General features: G+C 42.0%; 1 protein-coding gene across 15 annotated transcripts in view; it reads right to left on the bottom strand.

The window, feature by feature from the left end:
* The window catches only part of LOC143521618 (uncharacterized), a 316,853-nt gene that overhangs the window by 10,147 nt on the left and 287,041 nt on the right, over nt 1–19,665 (bottom strand). For 13 of the 15 annotated variants that reach the window (XM_077014689.1, XM_077014735.1, XM_077014744.1 and 10 more), the window contains 2 exons: nt 3,465–3,911; nt 2,429–2,881 (listed from right to left, as the gene is read on the bottom strand). The exons of 1 other annotated variant lie outside the window; for it this stretch is intronic. In XM_077014689.1, the coding sequence (XP_076870804.1) occupies nt 2,429–2,881; nt 3,465–3,911 (900 nt within the window). The remainder of the gene's footprint in view (nt 1–2,428; nt 2,882–3,464; nt 3,912–19,665) is intronic. One more of the 15 variants, XM_077014771.1, reaches the window with a different exon arrangement.

The following is a 19,665-nucleotide window of genomic DNA, read 5'->3' as shown; positions in this document are numbered from 1 at the left end:
TTTATCCTTTCGTATTCCTTTCTTTAACACCATATCTACCCAACATCTCATCACCACTGTTCCCTCCACCAACATGTCCATTTAAATCTGCTCCAATCACAACTCTCTCTTCTTTAGGAACCTGCAAAACAACTTCATCTAACTCTCTCCAGAATTCTTCTTTCTCCTCCACATCACAACCTACCTGAGGAGCATAAGCACTGATGACATTCATCATCACCCCATCAATCTCTAACTTTACACAGATCACCCTGCCACTTACTTGCTTTACCTCCACTACACTCTTACTAAACTCATCTTTCAGGATTACCCCTACTCCATTTCTCTTCCTGTCTACACCATGGTAGAAGAGTTTGAAGCCACCACCAATGCTCCTGGCCTTGCTCCCCTTCCACTTGGTCTCCTGTACACACAGTATATCTATCTTCCTCCTCTCCATCGCATCAGCTAGCTCTCTCCCTTTACCTGTCATAGAGCCCACATTCAGCGTACCAACTCTAACCTCCACCTTCCTGCTCTGCCTCCTATCAGCATCAATAATGTACCTTAAATACACTCCGGCTTTATTCTACAAGGGGAACCAAATGTCCCAGTCTCTGGTAAAACCTGTTCCTCCTGTGTTCTAAGTGTTAAGGAGGTACAGGATGAATAAATGTTACTGAATGAATTGATTATAGACAGATATAAATAATCAGCATAATTTCTGTATTTTATATCAGCTCCAGCTTTATTCTTCAAGGGGGAACCAAATTTCCCAGTCTCTGGTTGAATATGTTCCCCCATGTGTTCTCAGTGTAAAGGAGGTACAGATAGTTGTAAAGTCACTGAATGAAGTGATTATACACAGATACAGATAATCAGCACTATTATTGTACTTTATATAATCTCCAGCAGTTATTCTACATGGGGAACCATTTTTCCCAGTCTCTGGTTAAATCCGTTCCCCCTGTGTTCTTAATGTAAAAGCACTGTGCATTGGATAAAACATGTTATTTACAAGGATAAGAGTCAAATACATCACCACCTTAATTTTCGTGCCTTACATGTACACTTTCTGTCATTTAAGAGGGGGGAACCATTTTTCACAGGGCTCCGGTTAAATCTGTTCCCCCTGTGTTCTTAGTGTAAAAGCACTGTGCATTGGATAAAACTTGCTCTGTAAAGCAAAAACAATATACCACATGCTCAAGTGATTTAAATATTGCGTGAAGCCAAATGGGATAACATTTGTCGTGTAATACATTTTATTTGTGTCTTTAGCAAAAGTCCTTTTAGGCTGTAGAACATCCAGGACACAGCAAACAACAAATAAGTCTGTTAAAAAACAACCTTTAAAGTGTGAACAATACACGTCTCTTTATGTTTAAATAAATAATTTAAATAGTAAAAAAACGCATTAAATCTTGCTAGCATGCAAGTGAACTAAAAAATGCAAGAGGCTGAAAAAGTAGCGTAAACAATTAAACATCGGAGTCATTTTTGTACATTTAATCCTCTGCTAAAACACCTGAGCTTTACAGCATAGTTAGTCACAAGCACACAAAGTTAACTTTAACTAGAGAAACAAAACCAACCCGAATAATAACGTGTACACATCGAGTAAAGGCGATAACCCAGCAGCAGACTAATGCGTGATTTCGTTGATTTCGCGCTTGCGCCGTTTTGGGGGAACAGGGGGAACTGAATTGACCATAACACCGGAACAGGATCCGGGAACTCTTTTGGAGTATTTTGAAGCGCGCGTTCAGGTAACTGTCTGCCTCGATCCGGTAACATTTTATGTTGTCCGCTGTTTGCGTTCCGGCATCGTTTGATTTACAAATTAAGCACTGTTGAAGGGAGTGTATAGATGGGGATGGAGCAGCAAAGTGTGGAGTAGAAGGTATTTTGCTTTTAATTAGTTTAGATATGTGCACGGATTTTTTTTAAGCTTTTAAGTTTACACTTGTTCAAGAGCACTGATGGATGTTAATGTTAATAGACTATTTGTTAATAGACTATTTTCCACTCAGGTTGTGTGTTTTGCTTTTTTAATATAATTTACAATATTATTTGCACTTGTGGCTTTTTAATCCTTGGTTTACTGATGCTATTTCTGTTTGTTATTTAATATTTTGTCTATTTTGAGTTTATTAATTGCTAAATAAACAGGTCAGTTTCTCCTTACCAACCATTGTGTATTATTCAAACACACCTAATTCAGCTGGCTACTTATCAAGAGTAAAACGCTTTTCAACATGAGTTTGACAACAAAGTAAGTTGGCTAAATAACTTTAAACTTTTATACATGCTCGGATAGGCCGATATCGGTATCGGCCTATATCGGTATCGGATCGGAAGTGCAAATAAATATCGGTATCGGATCGGAAGTTCAAAAAGCTGGATCGGGACATCCCTAGTATAAACATTAAACCTGCTTCATACTCACCTGAGCTGGGAGATGTAGGGCAGACACTGAAGGAAACTCCTCACTTCACTCTCTTCATCTGACCAGCCTCTCAGCTCTACTGGTTTCTTCACTGTTTGGAGTTTCAGCACGTCTAGGAAGAGGGAGGTCTTTCTCTCTGAGAGGTCTATGTACCAGACTGCAGGAGCTGACTGGTAAACTGGCTGTAATGCTGGAAAGAAACTCCTGCCTGTTTGAGTCTCATAGTCCTTCACACGTGAGTACAGATCCAGCAGGAAATCACAAATATGAACCTTCAAATAATTATCATCATCTTCTACAGGGAAGTTTATGTAGTTGTACACAGATGTCAGCAGCTTAGTGAAACTCTTTCCTGTAGCTGCATCACACTCTGCTGCTGTAACAATCAGATTCAGCAGAAACTCCACTGCAGATCTTCTCTGTTGTTTATTATAAAAAACACAATACTGAAACCTGTTGGAATAGAGAGTTCACAAAAACACAATTAGTAGATGCAATTAGTAGAAATCAACAGATATAACAGATTAATTTGTACAGTGCTGTAAACAGACCATCTGTTATTTATCATATTGAAACCTGTTGGAATACAGAGTCACACAAAATAAAATCACCAGAAATAAAAAGTAATAACAGGGACACTGAAATGACATAATTTGGTCAGATAGTTGATGTCTATTACAGTGTCCACACCCTCTATTACTTTTCTTTTCTTCTGTGTTGTTTTTCTCTATGTGTTTGTGGACTAGGACAGACAGAACAAAAACTCTTACAAAGTAAACACACAACATTGTCATCATGCTTTACAGGTCTGAGCACTGATCACATTCAGAACAGATGACAAAGCAACATTTCATTCATTTACAGTCAGCAAACTCTCTCATCCAAATAACTTACAATAACATTTCACAGTGAGTGTAGTGTGAGGAGTCAAGGGGGAATCAACCACTACGCTAAACTCTACACTAAATAAAGACGACCCAACTCACAACCTTTAATGAAAAACTCAGTATAAACATTACACCTGCTTCTCACTCACCTGAGCTGGGAGATGTAGGGCAGACACTGAAGGAAACTCCTCACTTCACTCTCTTCATCTGACCAGCCTCTCAGCTCTACTGGTTTCTTCACTGTTTGGAGTTTCAGCACTTCTAGGAAGAAGGAGGTCTTTCTCTTTGAGAGGTCTATGTTCCAGACTGCAGGAGCTGACTGGTAAACTGGCTGTAATGCTGGAAGGAAACTCCTGCCTGTTTGAGTCTCATAGTCCTTCACACGTGAGCACAGATCCAGCAGGAAATTGCAAATATCAAACTTGACATCATCATCATCTACAGGGAAGTTTGTGTAGCTGCACACAGATGTCAGCAGCTTAGTGAAACTCTCTTCTGTAGCTGCATCACACTCTGCTGCTGTAACAATCAGATTCAGCAGAAACTCAACTGCAGATCTTCTCTGTTCTTTATTATCAAGAACATCATAATCAAACCTGTTGGAATAGAGAGTTCACAGAAAACAAAAAAATAGATACAATTAGTGCAAATCAACAGACATAACAGATTAATTTGTACAGTTTGCTGTAAACAGACCATTTCCAGTACAGTAACACCACTAGTCTGAACGCTGGTTCATGTCTCCTCTAAACACACAGACCTGCCTGCATGTGTTTGTGGGTAATGAGAGACGCAGCATAACAGACCAAAGAAATCTTGAGTGTAACACAAGAAATTCATCACAACCATATAGAATTTCACATTTCACACCCCTATCATATAACATGTTTAACTGTATCTCCTCTTTCACACACACACTAGTAAGGATGTCTCAGTGTGTGTGTGTGTGTGTGTGTGTGTGTGTGTGTATGTGTGCGTGTGTGTGTGTGTGTGTGTGGACCTGTGTGTGCAGCTTGGTACACTTAATCACGTTAGTGTCTTCACTTTTCTTGTTTCACTTAATTTATCTTTTAACATTTCATTATAGAAAATCTGACAAGGAATTTAGTGAAGCTGTGTCCTCTCCAGACAGACTAGTCCACAGTCCTGATCTGTTTAGTGAAGCTGTGTCCTCTAGTCCACAGTCCTGATCTGTTTAGTGAAGCTGTGTCCTCTCCAGACAGGCTAGTCCACAGTCCTGATCTGTTTAGTGAAGCTGTGTCCTCTCCAGACAGGCTAGTCCACAGTCCTGATCTGTTTAGTTAAGCTGTGTCCTCTCCAGACAGGCTAGTCCACAGTCCTGATCTGTTTAGTGAAGCTGTGTCCTCTCCAGACAGGCTAGTCCACAGTCCTGATCTGTTTAGTGAAGCTGTGTCCTCTCCAGACAGGCTAGTCCACAGTCCTGATCTGTTTAGTGAAGCTGTGTCCTCTCCAGACAGGCTAGTCCACAGTCCTGATCTGGTTAGTGAAGCTGTGTCCAGAGACCTGATCTGTTTTTCTGCTGTGTCCGCTCTGTTTACTCCTGATATCAGCTGATCACACTGCAACTGGACAACAAGGAGGAAGAAACAGCGCAGAAGGAAATAGAGGACAAGACGAAGGAGAATTATGGAGAAGAGGACATGTAAGATTATGGAGAAGAGGACATGTAAGATTATGGAGAAGAGGACATGTAAGATTATGGAGAAGAGGACATATAAGATTATGGAGAAGAGGACATGTAAGATTATGGAGAAGAGGACATGTAAGATTATGGAGAAGAGGACATATAAGATTATGGAGAAGAGGACATGTAAGATTATGGAGAAGAGGACATATGAGATTATGGAGAAGAGGACATGTAAGATTATGGAGAAGAGGACATGTAAGATTATGGAGAAGAGGACGTACATGTTCATCCTATCCAATCATAGCCTATAGGTTAACAACACTAGTCAGGTGTCAGAGGGAGTACCGGCACCGGGAGTTTGATATGTTTTACGGAGACATGGACACCAGGACATTCCAGATGATGTTTCCATCGATGGTTTTCAGACCATTCGGACCGAGAGTGTAATGAGAGAGGAAAGCGCAACGGAGGAGGGCTGGATGTGCTAGTTAATAACTGCTGGAGTTACCTCCTGATAGACCACGCACTCACCCGCTCACTACTGATAGACCACTGCACTCACCCCCCTCACTACTGATAGACCACTCACCCCCCCACTACTGATAGAACATTCACCTCCCCACTACTGATAGAGAAACCTTTAAAGGGCTCCTTTGAGGAGACCCCTACCGTTCCAGATCTAGTTTTTAAAATGTTCCTTCTATGTCAGCAGCAGGCTCGCTTAGAAGTAGAGGCACTACGTAAGGAAAATAGACTCCTCAAACAGGACACTGCTAAGCTCAGTTCTGAGGTTGAAAGCCTTCGCCTCAACCTTCAACTGACCACTCATGCGCTGAATGACGTGCTCACCGTAAGTGAACGTCACACGGGCTTAACAGAAACTGCCCGCCTCCAAAGGGAGAGTGAGCTTGCTCGTGCGAGAGCGCAAGATTTCCTTGCAACTAGATCTGGCACCTCTAGACCTTCTTTATTAGTTACAGTAGAAAGCCAATATAGTCAGCACTCCACAGGTGATGATGCACCTGTCGTACATCCTAAGGCCCCGGCTCCAGTCCCCATGAGTCTTAGGTTAGATGTAACTAGTTCTTCCTCAGAGTATCCATATGATACTACTGACGGTTCAGCTTCTGAAGCTCAAAGTGAAGCCTCTGTGGAGAATCACCCTCCTAGAGCAGATGCCCCGTCTGCATCCTCTTGCTACGAGTCAGCAGAGCCCTCTTACTTGTCCTTAGCTTCTGCCCCCTTACTCTTGAGTAACAAAGAGAGTAATACTAATCCTGCTATATATTTTGGCCCTCCTTATTCTCTGCATGATGTCTAGACCAGGGACATCCCGTCAGGTACAGCAGCTAGGAAGCCTTACTTAAAAGCTGAGCATCATTCCACTGACCCACGCACAGGCTGGGAGAGTGACGTACATGTTCCAGCTTCTTCCTCAGGGAGAAATGCAGGTATTTCTCAACTTGAGATGCGCAAAGGCTCACTGTTGCCGCCTATGGACAGAGACCAGGAAGGTAGAAAGCATGCTTGTGACCATTATCCTCTGCATGATGTCCAGACCAGGGACATCTCATTAGGTACCACAGTTAGGAAGCCTTGTATGAACGCTGAGCATCATTCCACTGACCCACGCACAGGCTGGCACAGTGACGTACATGCTCCAGCTATTTCCTCAAGAGGAAGTGCAGAAATTTCCCAACTTGAGATGCACAAAGGCTCACTGTTGCCCCCTATAGACACAGAGCAGGACGGCAGAAGGCATGCTGATGTACACCACTGGCAGAACGTACAGACAAGGGATGTCTCACCAGGTAGAGCAGATAACAGTCCTTACTTAAACGCTGAGCATCATTCCACTGACCCACGCACAGGCTGGCACAGTGACGTACATGCTACAGCTTTTTCCTCAAGGAGAAATACAGATATTTCTCAACTTGAGATGCATAAAGGCTCATTACTGCCACCTAGGCACAGAGAGACAGGAGGCAGTAGGCATCATATTGACCAAGAGTTACAACACTTGGACAGGGAAGGTCCACCTTCCTATTCTAATAAACATGTCCTTGAACATTTCCCTCGTTTAAAGCTGTTAGATTCCCTAGCCAAGGACATGGAGCCATTTGACCCAGCAAGTTCAAACTACCATGTTGAAGACTACCTCAAAGAAATTGAGCGTAGCCTCTCGGACTTGCCTTATGCAACAGAACGAGAGAAAGTGAAGCTAATTTGGAAAACCACCTCTAGATCAGTTCACACGTTCATAGAGTCACAGCCGTTTTCCATTAGGGACAGTTACACTCAGCTTTGTAAAGACGAAGCGTCAGCATTCATGTTGGCCATTAAAATTAAGCACAAGCGTTCAGAGCATCCCAGAGATTACTTTAATCGCTTGAAACAAACATTTTTCCAGGGAAGAAATGGACCAGGTCTCACAGAAGACCGAACCTTCAAATCCCTATTTTTGCACAATCTCCACCCTTGTGTGAGAACCCATGTCACACTTTTAGCACGCCAAGGTGACCTGTCGATGCGTGAGATCAGAAAGACCATGCGGACAGTTTAGGAGACTGTTGTGCAGCCCAGTATGCCTGAAGGAGACTCCAAAGAGCTCCAAGATCCTCCCTATGTTTTCCCTGTAGATTCAGACACTGTTCTTTCTGCAGGCCCCTCTCACTACTCTCGTCACAGGGACAGAGCCAAGAGGTGGAAAGAGAGGCAGAACCAGTGGAAGGGGGGACAGCCATAGATAAGGGTCAGTCAGTGGACCTCCAGCCTGAACCAGGAGGAGGCAGAACTGACTTTATACGAAGTTACATGTAAACATTCAGCCTGTAAACATGTAGCTATGTTTCCAGATCTCTAACCCTTTAAAGGGAGATGTTCCTGGCATCATCTCCGCCCACATCTCTGCATTTTCAATGCAGTAGGTTCTCTACTAAGGGGGGTGTACCCGGCGTTACCTCCTAACTGCTATACTACATTTTACCCCTCACACATCTTGTACTCTCTTCTCTACCAGCATAGCAAGAGCTGTTAAGTTTTGAGACGCTATATGGCAGTCCAGCTTTGTCTAACAAGACTAGTGAAACCGTTTCTCAAATGTGCACAGAATATAGGAAAGCACATCCGCTACCACTGTGATGCAGACTTGGCGAATAAGTCTGGCATAAAGTGCATAACTATTCGTCAGAACCACTAGAGTTGTTTTTGCATGATGACAGCTCCTGATGCTCAAGTGTACACTTAGCAATAGCAGCATTAGAAATGCATTTTGGTTGTTTAAATACTTCACTGTCACAAGATAGGATGAGGCATTACACCTCAGTTAAACCCCCATTTACATTTTACAATTTACAATTACCTTTAGATCCCACAAGGAACCACACTCTAACTAGACATTAACCCAAATGTCCATCGTGGTCCGAGATCCTTCACTTTAAACATTGTTAGGTTTGTTCCAGCCAACAGACTAACACCAACATGTGCTAACTCCACACCTTTCTCCATGCCTGATGTACTTCCTCTCCTCCATCAAAGGCATTTAACCCTGCATGTGACCTTGTTTTCTTCGTATAAAGCCAAGAGAAATCTAAGCCATGCATTATTCTTTCATTGTTTTTTTTCTTGATTTGGTTAACCTTAGTTACTGTTCAAGAACTGCCCAGTAGTGAACGTGTTGCCCAGATGTGTGTCTACAGCATCTCCCAGCCATCTCATGGATCATGCTATGAGCGGGATGGACAACTGACTCATGGAATTGATCACCTCCCAGTGGATGCTACAAGGAACATGGACTGCATGGATAACCTTTTGTGCTCTTCAGGACTGTGACGTCAGCCCCAGTCTGAAGACCAAGGGGGGAATGTAGGTACCTTGCTAAACCAGCAGGTGGCAGTACCACTGGCAACACATGGAACAAGCTTGCTTTGACGGAAGTAAGGGTGTGTCTACAGTTCAGGTGTTTAAATACCCTGAACAGCCATTCATCTCTCTCTCTCTGGTTTGACTGACACCGAGGTTAGACCTATTAAAGAGAGGCTCCGTCATTTCTCTCTCTCTGGTTTGACTGACACCGAGGTTAGACCTATTAAAGAGAGGCTCCGTCATTTCTCTCTCTCTGGTTTGACCGACACATAGGTTAGACCTATTAAAGAGAGGCTCCGTAATATCTCTCTCTGGTTTGACTGACACCGAGGTTAGACCTATTAAAGAGAGGCTCCGCCATTTCTCTCTCTCCGGTTTTTCTTTGAGAACATGCGAACTTTGCAACGACTAACAGCAAACAGCTGAAAGTCGTACTATTTAATTAACGAGCCCGAGTTACGGTGTAATCTAACCAGCAACCGATCAACGTTACCGCGACAACAGATTCACCGAACTACTTCAATCAAGCTTGCTAACACGGCCACACGGACTGAAACAAAGGCGATCAATTCCCTGTAGTTAAACCGTGAACGAGACTCTCATTCCTGGACCTCATATCCAGAAGGACGATTCCCAGCACACCTGGACGACATCGCTTTATCAACGAGGAGCCTGCGGTGGAAATTCCCTCCTAATTCCAGGAGAATTCAGGGAGGACGAGGAAACCACCCAAAACCCTCGACACGTGAGACTCTTACCGCTGGGCATAGTTTATAGAAGGGCAAAGTTACTTGAACTGCAGAGTTAACCAAGTTTTCTGTTAATACATTCTGAATGTGTTTAACTTTTATTTCATAATCTTCATCGAGATTTGTACATACAAAGTTATCTTTGCTGTGCATGCCACCATCTTTTATTTATCTTATTAATGGACAACTTGTAGTCTTCCCCATTCTCAGACACACCACATTAATTTTTAGTTATTTAGCCAGCGCTATTACCCTTTGTTCTGACCACGTTGGAATAAACCAGCTGAGCTCATTAACACAGTCGCGCTGCTCTACTGTTTAAAGTCGGCGCCATTTTAGTTGCTTTGTTCTCTATAGGAGAACTGAGATTACAACTCCGCCTCCTCACACGCACAAGCGCGTGCACACATTACACTCCTCCCCTTTTTACACACACACACTAAATATCCAGTCTTCACTGTAAATATACTGATCCTTGTTGATGCGGTTTGTTTTAGAATAGTTGGTTTTAAATAAATGTATCATTTATTTTCACCAAATTGTCTGTGTTGATGTCATTCAAAAGTAGTTGTTGCCAAAACCTCCAAAGAATTCATAGTTAAATCCTTCAGATACCAAACCATTAATTACCCTTAGTTGATAACTAAATGTTATGGTTCTGGTATAATTAGAATATGAGACTGATTCTAAATTAATGAGACTGATTAATAATTAAGGTAAAACAAATTATATCTACTTTAAAGGATTAGTAGGTGAAACCCCTACATCCATGTGCCCTTTAACCCCACTGTAACGGCTGTGGGAATTATAAGTGTAATGAGAGATCATCATGATGTTGATTATAAGCTTAACTAACTATGCATCAATAAAGTAAAAGTGTTAATTGTAATGTTCTGCAGAAAACTAGATTGTGAAGTGAATGGAAGAGTACAAGAAAATAGTCCTAGAAAATTAGACAGGACATGGTGTGACTCTGGCAGAGCCCACACTCTCTTTCTGATAAGGTAGCAGGTGTGAGTAACAAGGGTGGGGGCTACTCTCACGGAGACAAAATACTCTGTGTGAACTAAGTTTTGGTTCAAGTATGTGGGGTTGGCAAACTTTCTGGTCAAGGTTCAAACAAAAAAGCAAATCAAGACATTTACACATCTAACCTGGATTATCTGCTGATCACACATAGAGAGACACGAACTCTCAGCAAAGAACATGACCAATCTCATTAATGTACAAAACAACAATTCTATAGTTACATGTGACTCCTGTGTTTCTTTTAAAAACATCTCACTCACCTGAGCTGGGAAGGAAACAGTGAAGGAAACTCCTCACTTCACTCTCTTCATCTGACCAGCCCCACAACTTTACTGGAGTAGCTTCAAGTCCAGCAACAACAGAAGAGCAAAGAGCACCGTGGACACGGCCAACGAGATAAATGTTCTTTAACAGATCTGACACTGCAGACTCTGTCCTCCCCCGTCAAGACTACTGATAGACCACTCACCCCCTCACTACTGATAGACCACTCACCCCCCACTACTGATAGACCACTCACCCCCCCACTACTGATAGACCACTCACCCCCCCACTACTGATAGACCACTCACCCCCACTACTGATAGACCACACACCCCCATCTCTACTGATAGACCACTCACCCACCACTACTGAAAGACCACTCACTACTGATAGACCACTCACCCCCTCACTACTGATAGACCACTCACCCCCTCTCACTCTTGATAGCCCATTCCACTCACCCCCCTCCTGATAGACCACTCCACTCACCCACCTCTCGCTACTGATAGCCCACTCTACTCAGACCCCTCCCCCCGATATCCTGCCCCCCTCCTGTGACAGCCCACCTCTCACCTCCACCCCTCCCCCACCCGTCACGTCTACAGTGAGACTCACTGCTGACCAGGTAAGAAGACTAAAGAGACTCCACACAGACACAACTGCAGGTCCTGATGGGTCCCCTCCAGGGTGCTTAAAGCCTGTGCTACCCAGTGTTGTGGAGTACTGCACCATGTCTTCAACATGAACCTGAGTCTCCAGAGGGTCCCCGTGATGTGGAAGACGTCCTACATTATTCCTGTTCTGAAGACGCCGTGACCCAGTGACCTTAAGGACTACAGTACAGTGGCACTGATGTCCACGTCATGAAGACCATGGACAGGGTCATCCTGGATCAGCACTGTTGGGGTCATGTCTTTTGACTTCTCCAGTGCATTTCACAGTATCTGACCTACTCTTCTGGGTGACAAGATGACAGTGATACAGGTTGATGCTCCCCTTATGCTCTCGAACGTAAGTTCACACATGTGACGGAGTGTTTTTCAATAGCCCTGAAATTAATGCTCCGGTTTAAAATGAATTCTCCCGTCAAAATTAAAAAATATTTAAAATAATTTATTCTGGGTCCGGATGGGATGGTATTTGGGTCCGTATCCAGTTAATCAGGAATGAGATTGGGTCCGGACACGACTGCATTCGGGTCCGGATCCGGACCGCGGTCCGCCTGTTGGTGACCTCTGCTCTATGTTCAGGATCTTCTGTGAGTCTGTGGTGGTGAGTTCTATCCTCTATGTTCAGGATCTTCTATGAGTCTGTGGTGGTGAGTTCTATCCTCTATGTTCAGGATCTTCTATGAGTCTGTGGTGGTGAGTTCTGTCCTCTATGTTCAGGATCTTCTATGAGTCTGTGGTGGTGAGGTCTATCCTCTATGTTCAGGATCTTCTATGAGTCTGAGTTGGTGAGTTCTATCCTCTATGTTCAGGATCTTCTATGAGTTTGTGGTGGTGAGTTCTATCTTCTATCTTGTTGTATGCTGGGGCAGCAGGCTGAGGGTGACAGATGTCAACAGATACAACAAACTGATCCACAAGGCCGGTGACGTTGTGGGTGTGGAGCTGGACTCACTAAAAGTGCTGTCTAACCCGCAGGACATTATGGAGAATATCTACCACCCAATTTACAACACACTGGTGGTGAGACACCATGAGTCCACACCATCGACACAGCAGATAAACTAATGACACTTTATTAATATAACTAATAGGGATGCAAATGATTAATCGACTTTCGATTAATTGTCGATCAAGAGGTTACTCGATCAAAATGTATTAATCACGATTAATCGTTAGAGAGCGCTCCTGTGGTAACTTGGACAGAGCGTAAGAACGAGAGGTGAACACGTGTTGCGAAAGACCAGCGTGGAAAACAAAATGAAGCGGGCGAAAAGACGTGCAGTGTCTAAACAAAGCTAGATACTGCTACTGCTGTAACCCTTACAACAGATTGTTGGACGGCTCTAACATAGGGTGACCAAACGTCCGTATTTCCCGGGACATGTCCGTATTTCACGTCCGGCGTCCCGGGTTTTTTTTCTAAAATGAGGAAATGTCCTGGTTTTTATATTACCTTCATCGGGCATGGAATCCCCGAGCTCAACAACTTACGTTCTCCCCCCCCCCTCCCCTCAACAACTTACACACAAAGTGTCCTGGTTTTCCCAAATAAAAATATGGTCACCCTATCTAGCAACAGAAAGTTACATTACCGTGACGTGCCACTACACTCAAGAGAACTGGCAGCTAAAATCTGCAGTGCTGATTACGACGAACATGTTGGACACACCGCTGACAATTTAGCTGACAAGCTCAATGATGTTGTGGAGACTTGGGCACTCTCCGGTCGCGTTACAGCGTGTGTTCACGACAACGCTAGAAACATTGTCCAAGCATAGGCTCAATAATATTCTGTTTGGCTCTTTATTTAATTTCTTCTTTTAAAAAAATTAATGTCTAATGTTTCAAATGGAGCCAGTCCTTAATTTATTCCTTTTTTTAAATGAAAAGAATGTATTTTGTTATACCATAAAAATTTCCTAATGCATAATTACTTGAGCAATATATCATATAATACAATATAATTATCATAATATAATATATACTTTTTGAACAAAGTGTTTTAACTATTTAGCTGATATTTTTAAAGGCCCTATTGAAACACTGAAATTCACCGCTTATCGATTAATCGAAAGTCGATCGATAAGATCAATCAACTAATGATTAATGAATTAATCGATAATTTGCATCCCTAATAACTAATAATACACACACAAGTTCTGTCTCTCACCCTCGACACTCCACAGTGTCACATACGTTTTGAAGTCAAATTAAAAAGTGAATATTGTGTGCTACTCATTATTTTAACCAATCCAGTAACGTGTTACTTCAACATTAGTTTTTATTGCAGCCCAATCACATTTGCCAGTGTTGCATGATCCCTGTCTGTGTTCATGAAGTCTCAAGAGACCTCACACATGGTCATCAGAAGACTTTGAGGTTTTGGGATCCTTCAGATGTTGAAGGACCTCATTTCACTTCCTGCTTTCCTCCTGTACAGACGCTTTTCTGTCAGCTCTGCTTGTCCTTTCATTTATTTGAGTTATTTTTACAAGTTAAAAGGATCCATTACTCGTTACTTCACTTGGTAAGCTTTTTTACATTCATCTATAAAGGATTATTTAGCATTTTTTACATTCCGACAGTCCCACACTGCGAGTGAACTGTTTTTTGCGCCTCATCCTTGTGAGTGGTTTTTGTGCACTGTTTTATCAGCAGCTGATATTGTTTTCAGCTGTGAAATACCTGCCAGAACTTATTGGGTGTTATTTTTGCACTTTGGATTTTTAACTTGGATATTTGAGCCTTGTGCCCGGTGCTTTTGCGATTATGGCTCATGCTTCCACATCATCTATTTGCTCTGAGTGTATCAAACTGTCTCAGAGGGTTGCAGAACTTCAGGAAAGAATCCATACCTTACATTCTATAAGGGAGGAGGAAGAATATCTGGACTCGATTCTTGCCACACAAACCGCTGACAAAACCGTCCCTGTGACTGGCAAAGAAAGAGACGTTTCTCTCCATTGTCGCTGGGATGTACTGGGGGCAAAGCCTAAGCTCATCTTGGCCTCAACTCCTAATCCTGTTAACAATAACAATGATAAGGGCTGGACTCTTGTTCGGGGGAAGGAATGTAGCAGAAACCAGCACAGCAGCGGCGGCAAGCAGCAATCTTCAGAACAGAACATTCTTCTCGATAACAGATATGAAGCTCTTGCCTCAACTGAAGTAGCAGAAACTGAGCAGTCTCATCACAACATACTGCCTCCCTCTCCAGGACATCAAGGACATCAAACGCACCCCAATCAGCATCAGAGATCCGACTCCAGTCTGGCTGCTAAGCTTGCAAATAACTCTGGCCATTCGCAGACCAACCACCAGGCTGCCAACTGTGTTAGCCAGCAGCATGCTAACAAGCATGCTAAGAGGGTTAGCCATCGGGGTGGTAACCATGTTGGCCATCGGGGTGGTAACCATGTTGGCCATCGGGGTGGTAACCATGCTGGCCATCGGGGTGGTAACCATGCTGGCCATCGGGGTGGTAACCATGCTGGCCATCGGGGTGGTAACCATGTTAGCCGCCGAGGCATTAACGGTGAAAGAAGACGAGGAACACCGCCACAGCCCAAAACGCTGCTAATCGGGGACTCAGTCATCAGAGATGTATGGAGCAACAGTATTAAGGCCTTTTGCTTTCCTCGTGTTACTGTCTGTGAAGTGATACCCATGATTCCACACATATTGCATGACCATCCAGCTACGGAAAGACTGATTGTACATGTCGGCTCTAGCGATGTTTACAAACAACAGTCTGAGATACTGAAACAGGATTTTAACCATCTGCTCGACATTCTGAAGTTTTCCCGGTGTGAAGTGTTCATTTCTGGACCGATACCAACTGCACGTCGAGGCATTGGTCACTTTACCAGACTGCTGGCTCTAAACAGCTGGCTCACTACAGCCTGTGCACATCGGAAGGTAAACTTCATTGACAATTTCAATATTTTTTGGAGGCGTCCTGAGCTTTTTAAACCTGATCAGCTTCACCCTAACAGGGCTGGGACTCAAATGCTTGTGGATAATCTAATGTATGGAATCACTCACATGCGGAATCTGCACCCAACCGCCAGCAGTAACGTCAGTAATGTCAGTCAAGGAGCCAGGAGCCCACCATCTCCTGTCAGAGAATCTGTCCACAGTGTCAGAGGTAAACTCCAGGAGATTGAAGAGGTTCTGCAACACTACAGTCTGCTGTCTTGCAGGAACTCACCCACTTCTCCTGCACACTCAGTGAATTCTCAGGTCTGACACACTGGAACCCATGCTCCTAGTCAGTGCTACATTCCAGTTATTTTAAATAGCCGGTGGCATGGCTCTCAGAATCGAAATAAAAATGTAATCAGAAGAAAACATAAGGGTACAAAACATTGTAACAAACAAAATTTGATCCCAGTGAAATGCACAAGTGATGTAAGCGATGCTGATCAAACACATCAAGTCTTCAAAGTCTCCTTACTAAACGTCCGCTCACTCACAAACAAGTCTTTTATAATAGCTAAATTAATTGAAGATTACTGTCTGGACTTTCTTTTTCTTACAGAGACTTGGCTTGATAGCAATGGAGCAATAGTGCTAAATGAAGCTTCACCTCCCGACTTTAACTATTTTAATGTCTCCAGGGTAAATAAGAGAGGTGGTGGTGTTGCATGTTTTTACCATAAAGCATTCCGATGTAAGCAGATCTCATTAGGGGAACATCCTACGTTTGAATATCTGGCAGTACAACTCAACAGTACTTATTCAGTTCTTTTGATTGTTATCTATCATCCTCCCAGACAACATGCAGATTTTCTTGAAGATTTTGAAGAAATGCTTTCAAGGATTTTAATTGATTTTGATTATGTTTTAATTGCTGGGGATTTTAATATTCACATGGATATATCCACAAATCCAATCACTTCAGAATTCATGAGGATGCTTAACTCTTTTGATCTCATACAGCATGTATCACGCCCAACTCATAAGCATGGCCACATTTTAGATTTGGTCATTTCTAAACGTATAGAGGTTAATAATACTGAAATTACTGATGTTGCAATCTCTGACCATTTTGGTGTATTTTTCAACATGTCATTATCTACTAGAACACTCAGTGAAAAGCGCACAATAACCAAGCGTTATCTCAGTGCTGGCAGTGCCGTGGCCTTCACAGACATGATACAGTCCCTCCCTCCCCTCTCAGAAAATGGGAATGAGCTAGTTGAAACATTCACACACACAGTTAGGAACTGTATTGATGCTGTGGCACCAAAGGTAACTAAAATAATCTCTGGTAAAATTAAGATGCCCTGGAGAAACACTCCATCTATTGTAAAATTTAGGCAAGATTGTAGGCAGGCTGAGAGACGTTGGCGAAAATCAAAATTGCAAGTACATTTTGATATTTATAAAACAACATTGCAGAATTACAACAGTGAAGTGAAATCAACAAGGAAAAACTATTTCTCTACCTTAATCAATTCATCCAATAATAACTCAGCTGTCTTGTTCAGAAGCATAGATCAGCTAGTAAACCCCACCTCCTGTGGCTTCCCTGAGACTGTTTCAGTTGAAAAATGTGAGGAGTTTGCTATATTTTTTAGTGACAAGATTACTAGTATAAGGCAGAACATAGCAACAAGCACTAATAGACCATCAACCCTTATATCAGTTACTCAGCCTAACTTTAATATGTCTTATTTCCAAGAAGTTGACATGGTAACACTACTTGATGTGATTTCATCACTAAAATCCTCTACTTGTGAACTGGACCCTTTACCAACAAGCTTTTTCAAGCAGGTTCTGAGCTCATTAGCAAATGAAGTTCTAACGATTGTTAATCAGTCTCTGCAATTGGGTGAATTCCCTAAAATTTTTAAAACTGCAATGGTTAAACCACTATTAAAGAACAGAAATCTTGATCCCACAATTCTTAATAATTATCGACCTATATCTAACCTTTCCTTTCTTAGCAAAATCATTGAAAAAGTAGTGTCAATCCAGTTGAATGACTATGTCAAAGTAAATCAAATAAATGACACTTTTCAATCTGGTTTCAGACCTCTCCACAGCACTGAAACAGCCCTAGTTAAGGTAGTAAATGACTTGAGATTGAATAAGGATGCAGGCAAACTCTCAGTCCTTTTTCTGCTAGATTTAAGCGCCACTTTTGACCCCGTTGATCATGAAATACTTCTTGATCGACTACAGAGCTGGGTAGGCCTTAGTGGCTTAGTCTTAGACTGGTTTAGATCGTACCTAACTGGGCGTGATTACTATGTAGCATTAGGTACCTCTTCCTCCACACGTCAAAAAATAACTTGTGGCGTCCCCCAAGGATCAATTCTTGGGCCGTTACTATTCAACCTATATATGCTTCCATTACCACACATCATTAATAAACATGGTATTAGTTATCATCAATATGCAGATGACACTCAACTTTATATTTCGCTAGAACCTAAAGCCCTAAAATCAATTTGCTCACTGTTTGACTGCATAGATGATATACAGACATGGATGTCTGACAATTTTCTGCAGTTAAATAAACAGAAGACAGAGGTTCTTGTTCTTGGCAGTGATTCACAAAGGAATGATGTCCAGACTTATTTAAATCAAATGAATCTGAAAGCCAGACAATGTGTTAAGAACCTGGGCGTCACCTTTGATAATGAGCTCAGCTTCAAATCACACATCATGACTACATGCAAGACAGCTTACTTTCATCTTCGAAACATCGCTAAGGTCCGAGATATGCTCTCTCCTGCTGACAGTGAAAAACTTGTCCATGCATTTATCACATCAAGGCTAGATTATTGTAACGCTGTTCTATCTGCTCTTCCAAAGAGCTCTATTTCGCACCTACAGCGAGTTCAGAACACGGCTGCAAGGGTTCTGACCCGCAGGAGAAAGAGAGATCATATTACACCTGCACTCCACTCACTGCACTGGTTACCTGTCAGCTTTAGAATATATTTTAAGGTTCTAGTCATGGTTTTTAAATGTCTTCATGGTCTTGCCCCTCTTTACCTAAGTGAAATGATGGTTAGATATGTTCCAGTCAGGTCTCTCAGGTCTTCAAACAGTAATCTACTGGTGATTCCTAAAAGCCGATTAAAGATTGGCGAGGGTGCTTCTAGCCACTATGGCCCAAAGCTCTGGAATTCTCTTCCTGAAGAGCTCAGAGGCATTTCATCCCTGCATAGTTTTAAGAGCAGTTTCAAAACATTCCTGTTTAGATCCGCTTTTAGTTAAGAAACTCTATCTTAATAGTTTTATCTTATTTACTTTACTTTTTATTATCTTACTTACTTCACTTTTTTACTTTTTATGTTATTTTAATATTTTTATCTTTAATTTCTTTTAACATTTTCTTCTGTCTTTTTGTCTTTGTCTTATCTCCTTTTAATGTTTCTTTTATTTATACTGTAAAGCACTTTGAGTTACATGTATGTATGAAAGGTGCTATACAAATAAAGATTATTATTATTATTATTATTATTCCTGCTTATTTCCAGCCACTTCATTGGCTTTACATTTATATTACTTTATTACTTTATTTATATTACATAAGAATGTGTAAACGTGATCATTGCTCAAACCCATACCAACCGCAAATCAAGTTAAAGCATTAGGGACCGACACTTACGCCATTAGTGACCGACATTTATGCCATTAGGGACCGACACTTACAGCATAAATGACCTACAGTTACGGCATTAGGGACCTACACTTACGGCATTAGGGCTCTACAGTTAAAACTAGAGACAAACTCACTCAAATTCTAGGCACCTAAAAATAGAATGGTAAGGATGTTTCATTTATATATCATATCATCACATGACAACATGGATATTAACTCAGTTATGGTTAACATGACTTAAAACTATTAAATCCCAATGTTTAAAATTATCTAGTTAATGCATGTTTAGATATTGCAGATATTCAGTAATTTATCTTTTTGGTTTGTATGTTTTTCTTTGTGTGAGTTTGGAGTAGTGCAGATTGAACAAAACCTCCAACTCTGCTAGTCTAGTTAGTCGTCTCATCTGTCTCTTGTCTCCTAACACCTGTTACATGTTACTGTTTGTGTATTTAAGTGTTTATGCTTTTCATCATTATGTTTGTCAGTCGTTGTCCTGACTTA

Source organism: Brachyhypopomus gauderio, chromosome 1 (assembly GCF_052324685.1).
Source record: "Brachyhypopomus gauderio isolate BG-103 chromosome 1, BGAUD_0.2, whole genome shotgun sequence".
Classification (NCBI taxonomy): Eukaryota; Metazoa; Chordata; class Actinopteri; order Gymnotiformes; family Hypopomidae; genus Brachyhypopomus; species Brachyhypopomus gauderio.
The sequence above is the reverse complement of the archived record's forward strand: the minus strand, read 5'-3'. Positions and strand labels throughout refer to the sequence as shown.